Source organism: Cololabis saira, chromosome 17 (assembly GCF_033807715.1).
Source record: "Cololabis saira isolate AMF1-May2022 chromosome 17, fColSai1.1, whole genome shotgun sequence".
NCBI classification, from domain to species: Eukaryota; Metazoa; Chordata; class Actinopteri; order Beloniformes; family Belonidae; genus Cololabis; species Cololabis saira.
The window spans coordinates 21256677-21281497 of NC_084603.1; the positions used below are offsets into that span (position 1 = coordinate 21256677).

Here is a 24821-nt window from a genome sequence, read left to right on the forward strand (position 1 = left end):
ATAAAACTTATACATATAAGTTCACATTGATGAAAACAGTGTGCTTTCCATAAGTCATGTCTTACTTTTCTGCGACCTACATGCTGAGCCCAGACCCACCAGAAAACAAGTACATTTGTTCACTTATCCAGAACAAACATATTTTTCCTTCGTCCATCCATTTTACATTCCTCCTCCATCCCGTCGAGGGAATTCTGACTTTCTGTTGTGTAAAAAGGAACCTCTTTGCACTGTGGAAGGATATAGTTATTCCACATTCAAGTTAGGCCTTGAAGTGGATCTGGCCCTGTGGTGCCTCGAAGAAAAAAGATGTCTTGTATCACGAGCCAAATCAGAGGAGAAGCAGAAGAAAGACGGAAGAATGTAAGTGTGTAGATTGCTGTCATAAGTTAAGATGGCATTTTTTATTTCTTTATTTATTTAATTGTGATTCCAGAAAACTCCCCAGGAAATGATGATCGATGCAAAGTTTCATCTCTGTTTTAAAAATCTGAACAGGCTCAACACATGTATTTATAACAGCTGTACCATATCACTTATCTGTTGTGTAATGCTCTCTCTCTCTCTCTTTCTCCCTCTCACACACACACACACACACACACACACACACACACACACACACACACACACACACACACACACACACACACACACACACACACACACACACACACACACACACACACACACACACACACACACACACACACACACACACACACACACACACACACACACACACACACACACACACACACACACACACACACACACACACACACACACACACACACACACACACACACACACACACACACACACACACACACACACACACACACACACACACACACACACACACACACACACACACACACACACACACACACACACGACTACAGGAGACAGAGGCCAGCCTGTTTAACAAGTAGGTCATACCAGGTCCTAAGAGAGCTAGAGAAAGGGAGAAGCAGACAGAGGGAAAAAACAGAGAAAGATGGGAACTAACTGATACAAGTACAGCTCCTGGTGCCATCACTGGCTCCTACAAACAGCAGATGAAGTCACCAACGTTGTAATGCAAAGCATGAGATGACCACGTCATCCATCAATAGGGAAATGAACTATTATCTATGAGATGTTTGTGTCCACTGATTATCAGATTAAGTAAGAAATGAGTGTTTGGATCTCACCTGTGGGCAGTCTTTGATGTAATGGCCCTTGTTGAAGCACAGGTGGCACAAATAGTTGGGTGGGGGTCTTTTGTTGGGTTTCCTTGGCTCTGAAGAAAGGGAAAGGTCTGAGAAATGGTCCGTCAGGGAATTGAGTCCATCCACGATGTTGTTCAGGGAGCCGTAGGGTGACACATTCTTATACACGTTGTTGTTTAAGGCCTACGAAAAAACATCAGACACATTTCAATGTGAAACTCAGATTCTTTGAAAATATCATGAAAGAAACTTTTATGTGTGTCACCAAAAAATCCTTTATGTGTTCTCTGTCATATGCTCGACTGTGAGAAAAAGAATGAGTCCAACCCCCCCCCGACTAAGACCACTTCTCTCATTTAATTCAGAACATCTGGCAAAAGGCCCAGCTGTGTTTATTAACTGGAAAAGTACTGAGCAAGTTCGCAGAGAGCGACAGGACTCTACAAAAGGGTGAGTCACTGTAAACAAGATGGGAAGCGTGTTCCCTCATCAGCCTGTTGAACATCAGCAATGTCACCATGCACCGTTGGTGGTAAACTAGCCATTCTGTAGTCTGCTCCGATACACAGAACGCAGTGTTGCATGCAACGCTAAGCAGTGAATTCATAGAGGATGCCCTCTGAATATTAATAACAGATAAAAAAAAAAACAATGCCAGCAGCTCCCCATTCCCCCTCTCATTTATGCCTTCCCCAGTTCAATTACAGTCCAGAAAACACAGACAGGAAAAGCCTTTAAGACAGACTTTTATATTTCAGAGTCAGGTAATTAACTCACAGGTCATTCGCCCTGAATTTGAACAGTTTAACTACTCTTATGACAAATGTTAGAGATGGGATTCTCAAATGAAAACACGTCTGGGTGCATAAACATGCTAAGACACATTTTAACTTTTCTTCGTCGCTCACAGCATGCGTTATTTTGGGACCCAGGTTTATGTCTGGGAAACGATGTTACTGTTGATGTTTAATTTCACAGAACAGAAACCTTAGACTTGGCAGCTTGACGAGGGCTGAAAGCCAACTCTTTATCTGGAGGCCTTAAGATTGTCTTGCTAAACAGCTCCAGCTTCAGGACTCATGTTCATGTAGTCGTCGTAAATCAAGCATTACAGCTCTGTAGTTTCTCAGAGTTTTCCATCTGCCATGTGTTTCATCTCCCTGGGTTTCTATGTTACCAACCTTGCTGCATATATATATATATATATATATATATATATACACACACACATGTATATATATATATAAAAATTATTCGGGCAAATATAAAACAGGAAACTTTGCTCTGTTTGTGTTTTCCCGTTAGGGTTCAGTCCTCTATCTGTCAGACCAAAAGAAACTGTTTTCACACACATCTGCTAATGATGGGACGGGACTGTTTATTTATTCAATGTATTTGTGTGTCGGTGTTGAGGGTCTGGAGAGGCAGTGTGTCGGTGTGGGAGTGGCAGGGACAGTTAAACTAGTGTCGAGATGGAGAAGTGCTGCACATCTGTGACTGTTTAACAGGTCTACCAATGAGGTGTCACACTGTGAGGGTGGGGGGGCAATCAAACAAAGATATGTTAAAAGCAGGACTGTTATGTGTGGTGGAGCTGACTGATATGAGGTGGAATGGGATCCGCTGTAGCGTTGGATTATCCAGAAATGGCAAAAATGTTAAATGATGTCATCATTTATCAATAATGTCAACAAAGATGACAGCAGATGGCACTATTAGATAAAAAAGCATACTTGACTACTGCCTCGAAATGAGATGCCTGACATCAAAGCAGCTATTATATCATTATTTTACCTTAAAATTCAGCTTGTCATGTGATCCCCGACTGCCAAAACATGCTGCATTACTCATTTCATCATCAAATCTCAGCAGTGGTTTATTTTACTTGGCTTGCTCTGTGAAGTAAGTTGCAAAATGCCCCCACCCCTTAAAGCATTTCCAGACTGCATGCGCGTTCCCACAGTTTGAAAACCTCTATGTTCATATGGACTGAATGCCATTACACACTTGTGTGTAATGCAACTCGTGTAAAAGACCCATCTTCAGAGGACTTTTCATGTTAAAAGAGTTTAAGCCCTCTCTGGTTGTAATAATGAACACCAGTTGTAGAGGGGGAACAGGCCATCCATCCACTAGCGGAGTGTCAAACCCATAACTCTTTGCAAACTGAGAGGAAGAAAAAAAAAATCACTTTTTAAAAGCCACCTTTTTTTCTGCCGTATGTAGAAAAAATGCATGTACATATGTGTTTATGTTCTAGCTGAGGGTTGTGGAGCCGCAGTCCTGCTTTCGTAATCCGGTCTGGAATATTAGATTTGCACCGTGTATACATTATCAGCATGTTTGTCCCTAAAATTAAGCAGGACTATAAAAATAGAAAATATGTAAACACGAACTGTCTTTGTTTGCACAACCTGGTCTATTTGAAGAGGTCAGAGATGGCAGACCTCAGCACTGCACTGCAGTGGCCTGCTCTCTCCAGGCAGAGGCGTGCAGGGGAGTCTATTTCCATCTGCTGCTCTCTTTCCTTGTCTTATCTGAGACCTGCCTCATTAATACACCTTTTTTTTCAAGATCTTCAGTGGGAAATTTGACTTTAACCTTATGAAAAAGGTGAAAACATACTCTATCATGCCAAGTGATTTAACTGAATAATGGGTAAAGACAACTGAGCTGACTATTATTAGAAACCTGGTTGCCATATTTAGCTGTGAAATGATATAAGATCCTAACTTTCTATTTTTCAAAAATAAGATTAGCCAAGTCAGTTACATCCCTGCAGTCAGAGGACAACTAAGCACTGACTGAAGTTGGTGAATATTGACAGTCACCTAGACATAACATTTTACTTTACATCTGTGTAATCATAGTATTACAACGTTATATCTTTGGGGTTAACATTTTGGAGTAAACTGGTGTACAGACACTGATATTTTTTCTGTCATATTAAATCTAATCCACAAAAACATAGAGAACTTCTATAATGCAATCAAAAAATAAAGAAATGTAAAGTTCTGACTGCCTTAATGAGTGTTTTACAGCAGTATTTAAAACTATAATATCCCCCAAATAGTTTATTTATAAGTAGATTCTCAGTCATTGTCCATATTAGAAATATCATGGCGGTAAGCCTATGTTTGCCCTACCAGAATAGCCCATCTCGTATCCTGAAATGTTTGCTGCCCATTTAGGAAATAAACGCATCAAGCCACTTTGCCTCTAGTCTGCGTGCCATAAAAATCCAACCACCACTTCAGAATGAAAACATCCCAGATTTCGGCGTGTTTCTTTCACCTCGTTTCGCTGCAGCTGGAAGAAGTTGTTGAGATAGTTGGAGTTGAGGGGCGAGCTGAGCTCGGCCGCTGCGGGAGTCTTGCTGAAGCTCAGATCCGGGATCTGGGAAGAGTTGGCTTCGGGTCTGAACGCGTCAAACGCGCTCGTCTGGTGCGGCTCTTGCAAGGAGAGATAGACCCAGTTGAGAAGTTGCGCAGGCTGGTACACGGAGGCACTCGTGTCTATGGCAGACAACAAGCTCATCTTTTCCAATTCAAATGGCTGAACCGGACTTTTCCGCCGCTGATTGTTGGACTGCTCTCAAATCTTAAGAGTCGTCTTTTTTCTTTTTTTTTTTTTTTGCTTTCCGATCCCGTTGGCCCCGGCAGATGGACTGTTTCTTCCCTTAAAGCACCCTGTCCTCCTCACGCCGGGAGCCTACTCCCAGATGAATGTTACACAGGAGTCATTACGCTACCATGTCAGTATAAAAAGTTTTCCCCTGCTCCCCATGGTCCGCTATCTGACTTTAATGCGGCGGGACGCGGAGAGGGTCTTTGAATATGTAATGACCGCGGGCCTACGTCACGCAGGCAGACAGCCAATCAGCGTCCAGAGCGTCTGAATATGCATCAACATACCTCCGCCCGTCCCCAGGTTCATCAATCATTCTGCCTGATTGGACACTAAATTAAACGAATCTTACGAATTAAACGACGATTACTTTCATGCAACCTTTGAAAGATGTCGTGTGAGGACTAATGTTAAATATAGATGTGTTTCATTTTTGGGAGTCAAATTATGGAATCAACTTAGTGATGAAGTGAAACTGTGTAAATCTCTGTTGAATTTAAAAAAAAAATATTGAAAAGTAAAATAATTAAGGATTACAATGCTTAAAAATTGGAGTATAATTTGGTTAAGCAGAACAATTTAAAGGGAAATTTCTCTTTTTGTTTCTTTTCATATTGCAGATAATCTGGGTTTTCTGTTGGAAAGTACAGGGTAGGCAGATATAAGCTTTGGCTTCAGCCTATTCCTTTTTCGGTTACAGAGTTTATTATTATTTTTTGTGTGAAACTGATGAATGTAAACTTGTGTTGAAAGTGTTTTGTCATTTACACACACACACACACAGTTTGAATTGCAAATAATGTAATGTAATCGAAATAAACAATTCATTCATTAATTCATTCAACCTGCACATGCCAACCAGTTAACACCTTTTGGGTAGCAGTCACAAAAAGACTCTTCTATATTGAGTTGCAGAATCTCACCATCGCCATCCAATACAAACTACAGGAGGAGAAACTATTGAAAGAGTACCATCAGTGGCGTCAATTCAGTGGAAGCTAAGGTATGGCAAGGTTACGAGTCACAGAACTTAACTAGAGTATCAATCAACACGTCCAGCAAATACTCATCACAGAAGTCTATGTAGCTTATCTGTATGGTCAAGAAAATTGGAACTTTTTCAAATGCAGTCTCGCTCACTGCAAAAACTCAAAATCTTACCAGGAATATTTGTCTTATTTCTAGTTAAAATGTCTCATTTTTAGTCAAAAAATCTCATTACACTTAAAACAAGATTCATCACCAGAAAAATAACTTGTTATTTGACCATTTTCACCTGTTTCAAGTAAATTTTCACTTGAAATAAGTAGAAAAATCTGCCAGTGGGACAAGATTTACCTTCTCATTACAAGCAAAAAAATCTTGTTCCATTGGCAGATTTTTCCACTTATTTTAAGTGAAAATCTACTTGAAACAGGTGAAAATGGTTGTTTTTGAGTCTTGTCTTAAATGTAATGAGATTAAAAAAAAAAAAATTAGACTAAAAATGAGACATTTTAACTAGAACTAAGACAAATATTCTTGTTAAGATTTTGAGTTTTTGCAGTGTATAATGTTACAAACCTGGCTCACAGTTTGCAACAAAATAATACAAAATAATACAAACAATACACCGGAACATTAATAGTTCTCTCATCTTACAAGAACATCCCAAATCCACTTCCAAACTGCTCACCCAACCCACACCCATTCAGCAACTCTGGTACCTGGAGAAGCAAATTAAGAGCAGGAGGGAGAGAAGAACAGTGCAGAGCAAAAAGGGACAACTGGTAAAATGCATTATGCAGGCAACGCACGAGACAATGCATCAGCCACAACATTTTCGGAACCTTTAATGTGGCGTATGTCAAGGTAAATTGTTTGTATTATTTCAACACCAAAATGCTCTGCCACCTTCAACAAACGATCCTTGGTGTAAGTCTCCAGCAGACTTTCACTAGGATTCTGCAAAAAATCCTCGATCGCAGACATAATTGGAACAACAGCTGACCCACAAAAACCAAGTACTTACACCTGACACTCTAGGCTAACCTGACAAACTGACTACAAATGTTTACTACCAACCCGATATGACAGTCACATTGTGGAACAACCTTCCCCCTGGCTACCTACCTAACCCAAAAGTAACTATCTGTCTCAACCCTAGTCTTCATGCAAATAGCGCTGGTGGGAGATTTAAACACTTAGCCCAATGACCCGGCCAGGCAACCATTAAAAATGGCGACCTACCTAGTCAGTCATGGATGTGTACCCGAAGCACAAGGCTGTGGCCATACTAATGCACAAAAACAACAAACTAAAACAACAAACTAAAACAAAAAACAACGAATCCACGAATGGATATCGTTCTGATACCTATCGGGGAAGTAGTTCCACTGACAAGGCTGTTTTATTCACACCGGATCAGAAGCAAACAACAAAAATGAGGCAGGTTAACTATTATCTACAGGTGTAACCAACTGAGCCTGAAATCCAATTCAACCTAAATCACCACATATGTACCCTTTAAATATGTGAGACTCCCTCCAAAACCAATGCTTCAATTTAAGCAACTGCCACAAAATTCAACAGCAATCACTGTCTCTTACTCACCAAAGTGGACGAGCCCCCATTTGTTACAAACCTGGCTCACAGTTTGCAACAAAAGAGTCTCCACACACAATTCAAGGTACAAAAAAGATGATTTATTTAACTAAATATACTCCCAAATGAAAGTAACGTATGTTGTCATGTTGTGAGTGTATGCAGTGAGTGTGTGTAGTTGTAGATGTGTGTAAAACAGAATAAACAACCAAAGCAAACCCAAATTACACCATGTTGGCCATGTGGCTGTCAGCTGCTCAATCAAGGAGAGAGTGAGCAGGCTGACAACTGAGCCTTTTATAATAGTGAGACCACACCCTCAGGTGTGGCCAATAAGGTTGGACGGCCGCCCTCTTCAGCCACAAGGACAGGAACTGCTGTGAAGATACACAAATTAGTAAGGCCGTCACAATAATAACTAGTGAAATCGATCATGTTGTTCTTATTTGCATTTGTAGTTATTCCATAAATGTATTTAAAAAAAAAACATTTACATTTAACCCTTGAAGCAAAGGTGTGGCGGCTGCCATACCTTGCCATACCCAATTGCTACCCCTGCCCAGGTTCATCAATAATTCTGCCTGATTGATTGGACACTAAATTAAACGAATCTTACGAATTAAACGACGATTACTTTCATGCAACCTGGACATGCCAACCAGTTAACACCTTTTGGGTACCAGTCAAAAAGACTCTTCTATATTGAGTTGCAGAATCTCACCATCTCCATCCAATACAAACTACAGGAGGAGAAACTATTGAAAGCAAGGGCGTAGGTTTGGTCTAAACATTGGTAGGGACGATATACCAGCATAACCTGCATGTACTTTTTGCTGGGGACGGGACATTAATAAGACCAAACAGATTGGGTGAACGGGGGTCAGCGCTACATTTGTCACAAATATGAACCCAATTAATTGATAGGCTAAATGATCAATGCAAAATAAATCTGTATCGACTTATACTAACTTTCATGTGTATTTGTTCACCTGATACACGGTTCGATTCAAACCTTTGTTTTCAAGAACTACTAAAGAAACATTTTGAAAACTTCCAGAATATTCCAGGATGCAATTTAAATTGCAATATTTGAACATAACTTAAATTATTTTAACATACACAATAAATAGAAACTTATGAATAATCTCTTAACTACTACTTAACCTATATATGGAACTACATGTTAGCCTACATTGTCCTTCCCCACAAGAGTAATACATTGCTTTAAAATAGTTAACTTAATAACTGTAGGGTCAATTTTATCCTTACAACATTTGGGAAGACAATCTAAATTACCTTTATATCTGAACTCATTATATAATTCAAATAAGTTTCAAATAAGGTTGCTTAAAAGTTGGTGGGGACAATTTGAGCCTCCTGAAAAGTTGGTAGTGTTATGTCCCTACCGTCCCTATGCAAACCTACGCCCTTGATTGAAAGAGTACCATCACATACATATATGGGTATCTGGTTGGATGACAAACTGTCATTTTCAGAACATGTGTGACATCTGCTAAAGAAACTGAGGGCATTGCTGGGGTTTTATTATCAAAACAAAACCTGTTTTAACATTGTTGCCAAGAAAAAACTGGTACAGGCAACTTTTTTAAGCACTTTGGACTACGGGGACATTATTTATATGCATGCTGCCTCCTCAACACTTCATTGCCTTGACACAGTATATCACAGTGCTTTACGTTTTATTACTAACTCAGCGTTTAGGACACATCACTGTGTTCTCTATTCTCTGGTCTCCTGGCCCTCACTGACCCTGAGGAGACAACACCATTGGATTATTTTTATTTACAAAGCCATCCTGAATAAACTCCCCTCATATCTGTCCAACTTGTTGTCTCCAGTTCACAGTGTGTACAGCTCCCGCTCTTCCACACGGAAGCTGTATAAAGTCCCCAGGATTCATACAGAACTTGGCAAAGCAGCTTTCGCCTATGCTGCTCCCTGGTCCTGGAACCACATTCAGAACTCTCTTCAACTTTCTGGACTCATCTCCTTGGGTGCATTCAAGGTTCTTCTTAAACAGAAACTAACAGAAATGTGCACCTGCTATTTTTAATGTTAGGTATTGTAATGTTGTTTACATGTTGTAACTGTGTTGCTGTTGTTAAATTGATTTTATTATTGCTGCACAGGTTAAGCCTCTTGGCCAGGTCTCCCTCACAAAAGAGATTCAATCTCAAGAGATTTTCCTGGTAAAATAAAGGTAAAATAAAAATAAAATAAATCCCTCTGCTTGCTCGGAGATATCACACAAATCAATCTCCCAACCAGATACAGAAACCTGCTGCTCATTTCTTTAACTATCACCAAGAAAAAAAGTTTTTACTAAATTAGAAATCAAAACAATCATTACACATCAACCACTGGACAAACCTTCTCACAGAATTCATATTAATGGAAAAAATGGCAGCCTCTAACAAAAGCAATATGTCGGCCTTTAAGGAAACCTGGAATCCATTTCTTACTTTACTACCATATTAAAACAGCCTACGCACATCTCCACAAGCCCATAGTAAACTCTTCTTCTTTATTTCCTCCTGTATTTGATTTCTTTTTTGTTTTATTTATTGATGTATTTATATTTTTTAAATGTGTGCATTATTATGAGCAAGACTATATCATTATTAGATTATTTAAAAAAAATGTATTAAAAAAATGTTCTTTGCGGAATGAATGTGTATTTTTGTATGGATCACACACACACACACACACACACACACACACACACACACACACACACACACACACACACACACACACACACACACACACACACACACACACACACACACACACACACACACACACTACACTCAATAAGGAAATTTTTTTTTTATTGTTACTTATATTCCTTTGAAAAAAAATATTAAACGAATTCAACAAGCAGTGTCTCAGACATATATTGACATAATACTTGGAGCTCATGTTTTGTTTTTATCAGGGACAGTGAATTCTCTTAGTTTACACTCTATTAACTATTTGCCCAAGTTGCTCATTTATTTCACTCAATCGATTGAAAGTATATATTGAGCATGAAAGGAACAGTTTGATAACTGATTAATTTGAATAAGCAAAGACAAGCCTGTTCAACATGTGGTCTGTCAATAAAGTGCGCGGTTTACCAGCCTCTATCAGGCGCGTAAAACTCAGCATGTTCCTGGCTGAAGGAACCTGAGGGTGGCAGGAGAGAGGCAGGCTGTTTCAAGGAAAAATATACTTTAGAAGCGGCTCCCTCTTGTGGCAGATGTCATTCACACACATGCATGAATATTATTTAACTGATTTGTGCCTAATGCGAGAAGGTTATGGGTTTGTAACCAATTGACAGTCATTTCTGTTGTTTCTCCTTGTACTTGATCCAGTTTTGCCTGAGTTTTTCCCTTAAGTGTCTCATATAAGCTGTAATTCTAAATTGGTTGTGTGCGTGACGGACCAGCGATCTGTCCAGGGTGCAGGTTCTTATTCAATATCCCACTGGAGAGCTTGCAGAACCCAGTGAACCATGAACAAGATTAAACAGTCATTTAAAGAAAAAAAAGGTGGATGGATGGATGCATGTGTGGAGGGAACTGTCTCACACATCCAAGATCTTACAGAGCTGTCCATTCATCTGGCTGGAAATCTGGTGACAGTGTTGCCCATGTAATGTGATTCACATCATGTTCATACTTACCCCTTGGACTCTATGAATTGCAGCATTGTCAACCTATAAGACACCACAAGATCAAATAATTTTGTTAGCAGGATCATGGAATTACTTTGTATTTGTCTATGTACACAGACAAAAGTGGTCTCTCATATTAGATCACTACAACTTTTCAAGGTGTAGTGATCAAATCTGCTAATCCATAGGTCAACTGGTCTTTCCTCCACAGCCAGGCATGTTTGAAGTTGTTCCATACATTTTAAACTTTCTTAAAATGCTCCCAATTATCTTCTTTCTTACTTTCTTTCTTTTTGTTTTTAATTTTTTTATTTTCTAAAATAAAAATCTTTTCATAACCAAGGCCTTTCACACACAGTGAATTAATCATCTCTCAGCTTTTGTTGAAACCTCCTTGGTCTTTGCCATGACGTCATCTCACTATCTTACTATCTACCTTAATGGGTGCAGTTTATATACAGTATATGGGTGGGGTTTATATACAGTATATGCATCCACTTTACCACCATAAAAAGTATCTGAAAGTTTTAAAACCAACATTATGACACAGGGTGGAATAGTTGTGACATGGTTATATTGTAAAAAATATATAGTTACTCACAAATACTACCTCATCCATTTTCTCTGTTGATTTTATGGAACACTCAATCAGAATCAGAATCAGCTTTATTGGCCAAGTTTGAACATGCCAGAAACATGCCAGAGGAATTTGACTCTAGTTATTTAGCTCACTGTACCCAGATTTAAATATGGTAGTTGCAAACAGAAAGTAGACAAATGGCTCTTATTAACATATATACAATTAAAAAAAGTAAAAGGTGCAGCAGTATGAGGCATAATAAAAACCCATCCAAAGCAAAATCTTGCTCATGGAACATTTCTAATTTCAACTTACAGTACTACATATTTAGACAACAATTCTGCAGCTATTGTTTGTTTTGAAATCTAATAATACATCCATTATAACATAGCATGTCATGCATGTGTCACATATTCCACGAAGGCCGCTGCTTTCACGTATGTGACGCATAGCGCGGTCACGTGGTCGAGGCTGCAGAGTGAAGGCTGATTTATGGTTCCACGTTACACCAACGCAGACCCGTAGGGTAGGGTACGCGGCGACACGCACCGTACGCGTGGGTTCTGCGTCGATTTAACGCAGAACCATAAATCAGGCTTGAAGTGGTTATCTGTCAGAGCAGACGCGCTGCTCCCTGCACGGAAAATGTGGGCCCCACCCACACTAGTTAAGTACAGTTCAAACCTCACCTCTGCACAGTCCGAAGAGATCCAGGAAGAGACCGAAATCAAGCTGAAAGTAAGTGCTTAAATAATCCACTTTACCACACTAGAACGACGACTGCTACACGAACACACTCTTTACAGAGGCTTAACTTCAACATCTTAAGATTGTGCTTTACTTGACTCTCGCCAGTCGCGCTTTTCTCCGCTCTCTCTATTTTTGGCTTTAAGCCACGTATTAGGCCGTGAAACCCTCTTGAGGCAAGCTCGTTCATTATGTTGCCAGCCTTTTGTTCGCTGTTGTATATCCGAGCTGATCCGGGCTGGTCTGAAGTAAGTAAACCAGTTCACAAGACCGATCTGGTCGCGTCGTGTAAAGGCTGATTTATGGTTCCCCGTTACACCAACACAAAGCCTGCGGCTACGGTGCGCGTCGCCGCGTACCCTACGCCGTAGGCTACGGCGTAGGCTCTGCGTCGATTTGGCCAGTAGGCTGGTTTTCATGTGTACAGGCCCGGGCAGCTCTTATTTGGGCTCATTATGTCCCTCGGACGTCACGATCTGATGATAGCGATAATAATAACGAGTTATAACTTCATTATTGATGTGACTTTCTGCGTTTTTGTTGTCAGAGTGAACATGTGTAGGTGCACAGGTGTGTTGGAGCTTTACCTGGCCGAGGTTACATGTGATGCGTTGGCATTACTGTTTACTGAAGCGTGTTTACTTACCTGCTGTACTCTACTGCCCTTACTTTCTACCTCTTTTCTTAGCATTTTATTTCATTTTATTTGTTATTTACTGTTTAATTGTGTCTTTCCGTTTTTAATGTTGATGTAAAGCACTTTGAAATACCTTGTGTTGAATTGTTCTATACAAATAAACTTGCCTTGCCTAGAGGAGGATTTCAATGTTTTGAACTCGAGATTGATGATCACTTTTGCTATAACCTTTTGATCAATGATTTCATGGTTTCAGTTTTACACTGTTTACCAATTATTTTACGACATTAACATTAAAAAAACTAGTTATTTTCACTCAATTTTACAGCATTGAGGATGCCTTCAACCACATCTAGTTAAAAAAAACTACAATACTTTAACTGATGACCTGGATCAAATTATCTCTTGCATAGCAAAGAATATACAAAAGAAAACTGTTTTTATTTGTGGAGGGGAAGGCATCGTTATTTGACAGCTATAGGCTATTTTAGACCAGGTCCAGTTTAAAAACTACCAAATCCACCAAACTAATTGCTCAAACTTTCCTCATAGATAGTAAAGAATATATAAAACACATATTGGGACCCGTGAAACCCAGATGCTAATTGTGAAAATGCAAAAAACGGGGGAAAAAAACATAATTTCATCATTGCATTGTTGTGTTTAAGGTGGTGTAAGGCAAATTATGTTTTCTAAGAGATCACCTAATCCAGGTTTGAGCAGTCTAAATAACATGTTTTTTATATACAGGCAGTTGTTTTTTTTATTTATATTTTTGCACTTTCAAAAATGAAATAAGAGTCGCTCAAATTAGTTTGAAATTGATGAGCTGTTAAATGTTATGCGTTGGCATTTGAAAACAATGTTTTATAAATCCTTAACTTTCAAAGACATTATTTTAATCCATGCTTTAGCAGTCAAGTTATTACATTTTATTTAGTTTTTAGTTTTTTTTTAACTGTACCTAGTTTAAGGTGGCTTTCATGCTCTAAAATGCAGTCGAATATCCCTTCAACCTTTCTAGGGAATTGGCTTGGATTCATCTTGTAACGTAATTGCGATTGTCCTAAAGGCTAAAATGATGTTATTGTTTAAAAGGACTTGACTGCCGGGGGGGCTTCCGTTCTGGGTTGGGGACGTCTCAGTAGCGAGGGGGGTGGTGGGAAGTGTCTGGGCTGGGTCTCGGGTGTTGCTGTGGGGGCCCAGGTTCTGGTTTTGGTGTGGTGTCTTGTGTTGGCCAATCGGAACATGCGACTTCCTGGTTCTGTTGTCGTTCTGTCACGAAGGGAGTTCTGGGTGAAGGGTTGGCGGGGGACTGGACTCGTATGGCTGTAGTTGTGTGTGTATATATATGTATGTGGAAATGTGTTTATCCAACATATATATGGACAGTAAGAAGTATATGTGTATATGTATACTTTAGTGCATCTAGAAATATCTATGAGTCAGAATGCTTGAAATGAATAAGATTGTACAAGGGTGTATATAAATTCACATCGTAAATAATGTTTGCATTTATTTATAGATGGATACAGGGACTCAGAGTAAATAAATAGTGTTTATATACAGTGGCATGTAACTGTATACAGCGCTAATAACCACAATATATATTTATGCCGTGTAAAATTCTTACTATAAATTGTATAACTTCTAAATACGTCAAGATTTTTGATATCTAATAACCAGGGTCCATATGAAAACACAGTATTGAGTTCAAGCGGTAGGAGTTCATACGTTTTTTTTTACTTCTTCCTACTTCTTTTCAAACATGTCAAGACTGCTGCTGCTGCTACTAAAAAAAAGTCTCTCTCTTGCATTCAGTGTTTAAATATGTTCAAGCATGTCTGTAACTTTACACCGTTATCATGTTTGAAATAAAAAAAAGACTTTTCAATTGAAAATGTATAGTAAAATGCTTTTTTCTGAATTTAAAGGCCTCTAGCCTGTTTTGACTCTTCTATCTTTCTTACCCCCTAGGCTCAGTCAAACACAGTATACCGTGTTTGAATTGAACAGACACATTGTGTTTGAATGAGCCGCTGATAACCTATTTTCTTATAAAATGCAAAGCAGAGAAGACTGTTTGACTGGGGTCAGTTTTACGATGTAACAAGTCAGCTATTAGAGCACAGGCTTTCCACGCTAAGCAAAATGGAAGTTCCTGTTGCCACACACCGCTCAACTAAAACATCTGTGATCCATAACGAAGAATGAATAGTTTGCTTACAGTGTAGGTGCATTTGAAATCAGTAGGTCCAGTAGATTTTGTAATGTAAAGATGTCTAGGACTGCATTCTCAATAGATGGCCAGTTATTGGGAATAAGATGTACATTTTCAAAGCTTAAACAGCCCAGGTTGCGCAAATTTTCTGTTGTTCATGTCTTGGTCAGAGAAACATTACAACCAGAAGAAAAGATGATGAAGGTCAAGTTTATTGCTGGATGTGTTTTGTAATATCTTGTTGCTTTATTAGTTTGTATCAAATGAGTGGGCTTTGTTGTTTTTTCCCCCTTTGATTATATTTAAGTAGCAATTCAACAAATCTTTTTATATTCAAAGCGATGAGCTACCCAGGATACCCGACTCAGGGCGGCGGATACCCCCCACAGGCTGGCGCTTACCCCCCACAGGCCGGGGGCTACCCACCTCAGCCTGGGATGTACCCTCCCCAAGCAGGGGGCTACCCACCACAGGCTGGCGGATACCCCCCCCAAGCAGGGGGCTACCCCCCACAGGCCGGGGGCTACCCACCAGCACCCCCCGCAGGTAAGCCACTGTGCAGCCTTGGTAAATTAGAATCAGAATCAGAATAAAACTTTATTGCCAAGTCAGACATAGACTACGTTTACATGCAGTCAAAATTCGGGTTATGTCTTATATTCCGGTTACTGAAACATTCTGAATAATCTGTTTACATTCGTGAGCAAACAGGGTTATCCCTGTATACATGGTAATTAATCATTCGGGATATCTCGATCAAACCAGCGACGCACGGAGGACGTCATGACGCAATTCCCGTAATTTCCGCTTCTTCTTCCTGTATCCAAATTCAAAACAAATGCTGCTTCGCGCTACTTTTCGCTCTCCTTCTTTTAAATCTAGCTATCCCCGTACTTTCTACCGTCTACAAATGCCAAAATGTTCATATCCTTCATTACATTTATGAAGTGATTAGTTTCCTCCTCACTCCAAAAGTGTGGCGTGGTCTTGCGTTTCGTTGTGTTTAGAAGAACTTCCTGGACTCAAAAGACCAGGATTCCTTGCGAACAGAGCATGCGCAGAAAACAAATTCCTGTTCCGTTTGATGGGGATATTCCGTTTGACGTTTACATGACCGAATATTCGGGTTTTAAAAGGAGTAACCAAGGGGTCATATTCGGGTTTTTAAAAACCCGAATATGAGCAAATTCGGCTTATTCAAAGGGGTTATTGGTGTTTACATGGCCGTGCAAATTCGGGTTATTGCCAATATGCGGGTTTTAAAAGGGTTATTGACTGCATGTAAACGCAGTTATAGTCAGACGAGAGAACTTGACTCCGGTTAACATCGCTGGCACCATGTTACCATACCACCATAGATTTGGGGAAAGGGATTCTTCACTACCCTGCAAGTAGTTAAATGAGTAGAGTCATAACAGTGTGTTTTGTAAATATGGACCCTAACCTACCACCGGCAAGTTGGGTTGCATAAAAGTAAAGGAATCTCAAAAAAGAGCTCACATTTATCTTGTTTATTCAAAATCCATGTAATTGTAGTGCCAAAGTTAAATGTTGCTATGTGTTGACAGTGCTTACATTCCCCTGAGAGTTTGTTCGGCGGCCAGTTTTTGGTGTAGTTTCAAAAAACGAAACAAATTATAACATGTTAATTGATAGGTCTGGAGTCGGCCCCACGTGTTAGGAAAGCCAAGCTAGCAATACAGATACTGTAACAACATAATTTCCCTGTGTGGATAATGGAGCATTATCTGATCTCTTACTCGATTCTGTTAAGACAGACATGCAAATGATAATGATCCATTTGTCAAATGCTCAATGGGAAAATTAATCTGTTTTTTTCCAAAATATTAATCTGTCTGAGCTGAATCGATAGGAGGCCTGATCTTTGGGGTCTGTCAGAGGAAAGATGTGTCGAGGAAGTTGTGTTTTTAGGCCGCAGAGATCATGAGACTTAACGTTACCAGACTGGAATTTTTTCCCTCAAAAACAAACACTTCCCTGCTGTTGCTAAGAGATGCAAGTCTCTTATTATTCACATTGAACTTCCATTCGCTGTCCAGCACGCTTTCACTTAGTTGTCGACGAGCAGAACAGTGGAGACTCTTCAGGCTCAGTCAAATATTCAGTTTCATCATGCACTTAATCTCGCAATGTGTGCTTAGTTTTCCTGTTTTGCATTGCAGGCAGTTGGGGCGGTGGCCCTGCAGGTGGATATCCCTCTATCGGTCTTGATAGCTTATCCAATCCTGGATATAATGCTGGCATGGTAAGTTTAGTCTTTGAATATTGCCTGCAGTTAAAATAATTCTGATTATATTTGTAATGCATGATTATTGGATTACTGAATTAAACATTCCAGTTAGATTGAATTACACAGCAATTAATGGAATATCACACCCTTTGACTTTACGGTAAGATTTTTTTACAAAGTACGCCACCCTTAAAATCCTCAGCATGGCCATTTTCTCTGCCACCTTCATGCTCAAGTTCTTCTGCATGATAACCAGACAAGTACTTCATTCTTACTCAAGCTTTGTATATCCCATTATCCTGATGCAACTTTTATTCCCAATTGCATTTCTGATTCATTTCCTTGCCTTTTTATATTCTCTTGATGCTATCTGATCTATTTAATTGGTATGAACACACTTTATTTGGATACTTGTACATGATGAAACGTAAAGAAATAAAAAGCATAAGGACCACTATCTTTTTCCCTTTTGAATTTAGATGTACGTTTAAAATAATATAAAATACACTCTGTACGTCTTATCCAAGTAAGGTGTGATCAGATACATGTGCTTTGCATAGAATAATCATCAAGAATCTGTGCAGATATTATGAGATGCCCATCTTTCCAAATCACAGGCTGGCCAGTTCTCTTCAGGCATGGGGGGGGTTTCTCAAAACCCATCCATGTTTGCTCAGGCGCCCGGGGGGTACCCACCTGCCCAACATCCTGGCGGGTACGGTGCCCCCATCCCTAACCAACAGTCATATGGCCTGTACCCACAGCCAGGGGGGACCATGCCACAACACCAAGGTCCAACCATGGGCTACCCTGGTCAGCCTGGCCAGCCAATGCCCGGATACCCGCGTGCACCATCACCCAACCCACAGATGCCCGGATACCCCCGTGCACCATCACCCAACCCACAAATGCCTGGTTATGGAGGAGCACCGGCACCTGGTTATGGAGGAGCACCGACACCTGGTTATGGAGGAGCACCAGCGCCGGGTTTTGGAGGAGCACCAGCGCCTATGCCAGGGTACCCAAAAGCTCCGTCACCAAATCCGTCCATGCCGGCCTATGGAGGAGGAGGAGCCATGCCGATCGCTCCCCCTATCAATGTAATAACAACTAAAAATGGCCTGTAAATCCTACTTCTTGAAAAATATATGCTTCAGTCTTGTTGTTTCGTCTTTAAAGTAGGCAGACTATGAAATATAGATATTTTTTATGATTAAATGCAATGTTGGGAAGTGTTGGGAAATGGGAAGTGGATTTGTGCAGTAATAACGCAAGTGGGCTGTGAATGTTTTTCTCAGAGAGGATTCAGGGGAACAATCAAAGACTTTCCAGGTGCTGACTCTCTCAGAGATGTGGAGGTGCTGAGGAAGGCCATGAAGGGCTTTGGTGAGTGTTGTGAGCAGGGATGTTAACTGGATTGTGTGCAATGTGGATTCCCTTTTTTATAAATAACATGAAATATTCTTACTGTGAAAAATTATTCTGAAATTAGAACCGGCTTGTCATGAATACTCATATAATTAATTGGATTAAATTGTTGTGAAACTGATTAAAAATTGATTATTAAAAATAGGATTTGATGTACATTTGATTTTATATATATAAAACTGCAGTGTTAACATGGACTTATATTAAACTTGTTTTGTTTTTTTTCTTGTTAAACTGCCCCAAAATTACTTTTCTTGTGAAATGGGGCCGTACAAATACATTTATTTTTATTTAAAAAACATGACAAACAAGCAAACAAAAATCAATTATCTGATCAGAAATTGTAACATATTTACATCAGTTTGTTTTGAAAAATCCAAACTGTATGGGGGAAGAATTTTTTTTTTTTCCATTTTAGTAGTTGAAGTATTACATAAGTTACAGTAGTTAAAGTTGCCAGTAAGACAAGAATTTCCACTCAAAGTTGTTTTTGATTCCATAAAACCTGTTTTCAGATTCATTGCTATGATATCAGATCTGAGAACAGAAGCTTTGATGAATTTTTATTGATGAATTTGAATTTTTGGAGATCCATCCAGTTCTAAACTGGCATTTACATCATTCTGTTCAAGAACACTTTTATATCCAGGACGGCTAGTATTATCAAAATGCATGAACCAGTGAAGGGCAGGGCGACTTTATGCCACAAGTTGAAAATTTGTTCTAACTGTATAGTCTTTCATTTTATTTTTTAGCAAGTAGGACAAAGCTTCATGTTTTAGATGCTAAATGGGTGTTATCAGTTAGAAGTGGCCAAGGCCATTAGTTGTTTCTAAATAGCCTTTGTCATGATAATTAGATACAATAAAAACAATGATTCATTTATATAAATTTGAACCAAATGTGAAATGAAGCCATCATTAAATCCCAGTCGTGTCTGGTTTGACTTTGTGGTTTCATCTTCGCAGGAACCGATGAGCATGCCATTATCGAGCTACTGGGGAGTCGATCCACTAAGCAGCGTGTACCTTTGCTCCGCGCCTACAAAACCGCCTACGGGAAGGTAAAAATCCTCTTCATGGTTACATTTAGACTGATGTTTGTTGTCACTTTTTTCTTTTTTACCATTTTCCATTAGGAACATATCTGTATTAAAAAAAACAGTAGTTGGCACAATTTAGAAACAAGGAGAATGCAAGACTGTACACAGAGCATGACTCTATGTGCAGTCTTGTCAGTGTAAACTGGTGACAAGCAGACAACAGGTGTTAGTGGTGAGAGAAAAATGGAGAGAGGATTAAATGTCCTCAAAGCTCATTATAGCTGTGCCATGGAGCTTCCTGTACGTTTTCACCGCAGCAGCTGATGTTGGGTCGGAGTTATTCCAAACACATTTCCACTTTTTCAGGATCTAATTAAGGACCTGCATTCAGAACTGTCTGGGGATTTCAGAAAGCTGGTCATGACCATGTTGAAGACTCCAGCAGAGCTTGATGCCTATGAACTCCACGATGCCATAAAGGTAACTTTTTCTCTTTTTTTTGGAATTACAAACGGGGCAGACGTTTATGGATTTGCTGCAAAGAGCAGCATCAGTTGAAGACTGGATCAAACATTCGTCGAGCGTTCATGTACAGGAAGAGTTTTGGTGGTCTCAAGCCTGCGGTTGAACTTCTCAGATTGTCTGCAATTCTCTTTTTCTTCTTCACAGGGAGCTGGAACTGACGAGGCTTGTCTGATAGAGGTCCTCTCATCCCGCTCCAATAATGAAATCAAGGAGATAAACCAGGTTTACAAACGAGGTGAGATGGATGAGAGCTCCTGTTCCATTCAGTTTTCTGTCACACGTGTTTTGAGGAGCCTTAACATATCTGTGGAGGAAGTTATTGAGGTGAAGGTACCACCACGGCATTTCTTTATACCAGAGTTGAAGTTTAGAACTGGTTACAAACAGCACTCTTGTCCATGAAAAATTCACATCAAGGGTTTTCAGCTACACATAAATACTTCAGTGTTATGCAAGATGAATTTCATAGGCTGTTTGAGTTTTTGTTGTTTTTCTTTGCTAATAAATGTTTCTATGATTATATAGGAAGGTATTCTACCTTTCCTTTTATTTTTTAATTTAAATCCAGTAGCAAATGTTTGTTTCCTACGAAGCTGTTGGGGAAAAGAGAGTATTACCAACCTTAATATAAACATCAGCCATCAGGAAACCAAAGACAGTTCTGCTTCCGCCTATTTACCTGTATTTGAGTTTTTGTCGTTATCTAAAAATGTACTTGTCTATAATTTTAAGAATTCAAGAAATCACTGGAAGATGCAATTAGCGGGGATACCTCAGGCCACTTCCGCAGGCTCTTGATCTCTCTTGCCCAAGTAAGTTTCTGATGCAGCTTAAATCTCTTTTTATTCATTTATTTGCAGCTCTTTTGTTTCCGTAATTTTATTATCATTGTTCTAACTGGAGCTGCGCTGCTTCTTTGTAGGGCAGTCGTGATGAACGAGAGAATGTTGATATCTCCCTGGCTAAACAGGATGCTCAGGTAATGTTTTTATGTTTTAATGTTTGCTGTTAATTTTTTATGTCTCCAAGCAAGTGTCAATGTTATTCACTTCCTCACATTTATATCATCCTGCAAACATTCTGTGATTGGTTGGCTTTGCAATCCTGAGAGGGTGTTCTTTTTTTCCCCCTTTCTTTTGTTTTTCAAGACATTTCCTTTCTGCAGAATCAGGTTTTTTCTTTTCCTTTGTGCCCCAAGTCAGAATAAAAAACAACTTTTTTTTTCTTCCTTGTTTGAACATGAATGGAACATTGGCAGCACATAATATCTGAAACATAAATATACTTGAACCTCGAAAACTGATTTTTCTCACAACCTGATGGTTCTTTTGTTGTTTATTCTTTGGGCTGCTGGTTACAAACAGCTCATACTCCGTACATTGTTTTTACTTTTAATCTTATAGTCCCTGTATGCTGCTGGAGAGAACAAACTGGGAACAGATGAGTCCAAATTCAATGCTATTTTATGTGCCAGGAGCAAACCCCACCTCAGAGCAGGTACGATCAGTAAAGAAATGGTCACATGCACTATTCAGCATTTAAAACAAACAGAAAAGTAACTGCAAATAATTTCAGTGCTAGAGTGTAGTCTCTTGTATAACTGATGATATGTGTGTGTGTGCTTGTGTGTCTAGTGTTTCAAGAATACCAAAGGATGTGTGGCAGGGACATTGAGAAGAGCATCGGCAGGGAGATGTCTGGAGACCTTGAGAGTGGCATGGTGGCAGTAGGTAAGAATGTAGCCAAACCTTTTTCTTACTTTTCAATGAGTGCTATATATTGAGAGAAAAAAAGCTCCTTACAATTCATTCCTTCATGTGCTTACTTGCAGTACATTTTAACAAGATTTAACCATCTGTTTCCATGCACAACTCACTTTTGAAGTTTAATGTGGCACATTGCTTAAGTAATGGTCCTGTTTAATGTTAAGTCTCTCTCTCCCCCTTATTTATTTATTTACTTATTTTTTTGTGCTAACATTTCCCAGGGTAATGGTACAGTAACTATTTTTAGATGTGTTCTGTCTTCGTTAGTACTGCACATTCATCTCCTACATTGTCATTGTTAGCTTGTGTGCACTGCAGTGTTGAACATCTGGCATTGTTTTTGGGTTGCATTTCAATTCACTTGACATTTGTTTTGAATTTTCATTCTCATGTACTCTTTCAAAATAAGGTTGACTTGAAAGTTGCCTTTATCAATGTTTGACCACTAGGTGGCAACATTTTTCAGAAGACATGATTCAAGTTAAGCTCCCTGCACACCTGGCAGAAAACAGCAGTACTACCATGGTCCATGTGTACAGTTTGCCCCGCTTCTTATTTAGTATATTTTAGTGGGTATACCAGACTGTGTACTACATGCTGTGGTTTTATCAAATTAAACTAAACTGCAAAAGTAATCAAATAGGACAACAGCCAAAACACTGTTTCCAAATATTGATGCAACTTCAAGTCTTCTACTATTCCTTTTCTGTAGGTACCATTCTTGGTATTTTACTGTCTGATTTTCATCTTGTTGTGTATTAAACATTGTGCTGTGTTTTTTGTTTTTTTTATCGTGTGATTTATTGATTGTGTTTGTTGAGTTGATTGTAATTTATGTTACTAATTAGTCTTTTTCCTGTTCCAGTGAAGTGCATCAAGAACACACCTGCCTACTTTGCTGAGAGACTTTACAAGGCCATGAAGGTGTGACACAAGCGCTCTGTATATTGACATACATGTTTAGAATAACTTGTTTTTCTTGTGTTCATGTATATCTTTACAAATGTATGCATTTTTATACGTGTGCCTATACTTACAGGGACTTGGGACCAAAGACAGAACCCTGATCCGAATCATGGTCTCCCGTTCAGAGGTTGACATGCTGGATATTCGTCAGGAGTTTGTTAGAAACTACGGCAAGTCCTTGTACACAGAGATCTCTGTAAGTATCTATTAATATAAAAACAGTGTATCTATACAAAAGTGCAATCCTTTTGTGAAACAGATGTTAAAATAATGTTTGTGTTTATTTGTTAAACAGGGAGACACATCAGGAGACTACAAGAAACTCCTACTGAAGCTCTGTGGAGGCAGTGACTAAAAAAAAAAAACTATGTTTGCTATAAAAACTTCCCAGAAATGTCATTTATTCTCTTATCTGTATGCACTATATACACAAGCTGCAAACTTGCATGCCATGCCAATGCTTCCTCTGCTATGTTTACCTGGCGGTCAAACCCTCCTACATTTTGCTACATTTGCATTGCTTTTTTTATATACACTCAAAGGCCTTTTTATCAAATATACAAGATGTAACCTAATAAAGTGGCCAGTGTGTCTGTGTTGTGAACGGAAGGTATATATTTTTTCACATGTGACATATATAGCCTACTAGATATTTGAGTTGGATATACTTGGCCATAGAATGCACTCAGAAGAACTTCAGTCTAATTGTCCAGAGCTACAATATATATTTTTAAGATCTTTTTTTATTTAAAATGTGCCATTTGATTGGAAATCAAATTTTATCTGTTAAACGTATCAGGTAGGTTTGCTAATGTTCAGCAATGTTGGCTAAATACTGAAACATAGACTATCAGCTAAGTACCAAAGGGCGAGATCATTTTTACCTGTGCAATGTACTTTATCTGCACTTAAGTGTTGTTGTTTATCATAGTCAATCTGTTTGCAGTACGTACTTTAGTTTGTTTGTCATGCATCTTGATATAGCTGTCATTGTTATAGCATTACATTTCATTTACTGTATTGTTAATGTGTCTGCACAGAAGCAATATAAATACAGTGATGACACACTCATTATTTGTGGTTTATTTCATGCATAATGCAAGCGTTCTTTTTTTATTTTTATTTTTTATCTTTGCATCCTCATAGTTTATTTTACCTTCATTGGTTTAAAAGACATTAAGTCCCTAAATGAAGCATGTGCTCTAATGTTGGAAGAAAATATGACAGTGGACTGGTTTGACTAGTTAGCATGTGCAAAGAAGACAAGCTGTCAACTAATAATGGCGCTAGAGCTTGAGTAAGCTCTAAAAAGCACGTGGTACATTAGTTTTTACGTAATAACAGTAGCTGTCCACCTTTTCACAACTCTTTCAGGAGTGGTAGTAGCCATTTTTTTTTCTTTGCCAGTAGAGGGCAAAACAGTATTTTCAGTCCCTGTAGCCGCTTAAAAAAATTTGAATTTTAACACTAGCACACAAAATGATCATCACATAATGGCATTCAGTCACTTGTCATGAGTTTACATTTTTACACATACACCAGTATGTGAATCCTA

At 39.1% G+C, this 24821-nt stretch overlaps 3 protein-coding genes across 4 annotated transcripts in view; 2 read left to right on the forward strand and 1 right to left on the reverse strand.

Annotated features, from left to right (window-relative positions):
- The window catches only part of zcchc24 (zinc finger, CCHC domain containing 24), a 39491-nt gene extending 34460 nt beyond the window's left edge, over nt 1–5031 (reverse strand). Inside the window, exons 1-2 of the mRNA XM_061744700.1 lie at nt 4506–5031; nt 1194–1394 (exon numbers count right to left, since the gene is read on the reverse strand). Of these exons, the coding sequence (XP_061600684.1) occupies nt 1194–1394; nt 4506–4748 (444 nt within the window). The 5' untranslated portion in view covers nt 4749–5031. The remainder of the gene's footprint in view (nt 1–1193; nt 1395–4505) is intronic.
- ppifa (peptidylprolyl isomerase Fa) overlaps nt 1–9498 on the forward strand; it is a 49520-nt gene extending 40022 nt beyond the window's left edge. Inside the window, exon 7 of the mRNA XM_061745354.1 lies at nt 9281–9498. The gene's annotated coding sequence lies outside the window, so the exon portion shown is untranslated. The remainder of the gene's footprint in view (nt 1–9280) is intronic.
- A 2769-nt stretch (nt 9499–12267) lies between these two features.
- Nucleotides 12268–24337, forward strand: anxa11a (annexin A11a). Of its 2 annotated transcripts, none has more exons than XM_061744601.1 (15): nt 12268–12421; nt 15628–15834; nt 17472–17554; nt 18157–18639; nt 18838–18925; nt 19936–20030; nt 20376–20489; nt 20679–20769; nt 21267–21346; nt 21457–21513; nt 21938–22031; nt 22169–22264; nt 23166–23224; nt 23340–23462; nt 23562–24337. In XM_061744601.1, the coding sequence occupies exons 2-15, from the start codon at nt 15630–15632 to the stop codon at nt 23619–23621; spliced, it is 1728 nt and encodes a 575-aa protein (XP_061600585.1). In that variant the 5' UTR covers nt 12268–12421; nt 15628–15629; the 3' UTR covers nt 23622–24337. The 2 variants fall into 2 exon arrangements, with proteins under 2 accessions (XP_061600585.1, XP_061600586.1); XM_061744602.1 differs by having other exon boundaries at nt 18304–18639.
- Nucleotides 24338–24821: the final 484 nt, after the last annotated feature.

Coding starts and splice junctions, on each gene's coding strand:
- anxa11a (XM_061744601.1), top strand. CDS start 15,630: ATGAGCTACCCAGGATACCCGACTCAGGGCGGCGGATACCCCCCACAG. Junction 15,835..17,471: donor CCCACCAGCACCCCCCGCAG/GTAAGCCACTGT, acceptor TTTGCATTGCAG/GCAGTTGGGGCGGTGGCCCT. Junction 21,514..21,937: donor TGGCTAAACAGGATGCTCAG/GTAATGTTTTTA, acceptor TTAATCTTATAG/TCCCTGTATGCTGCTGGAGA.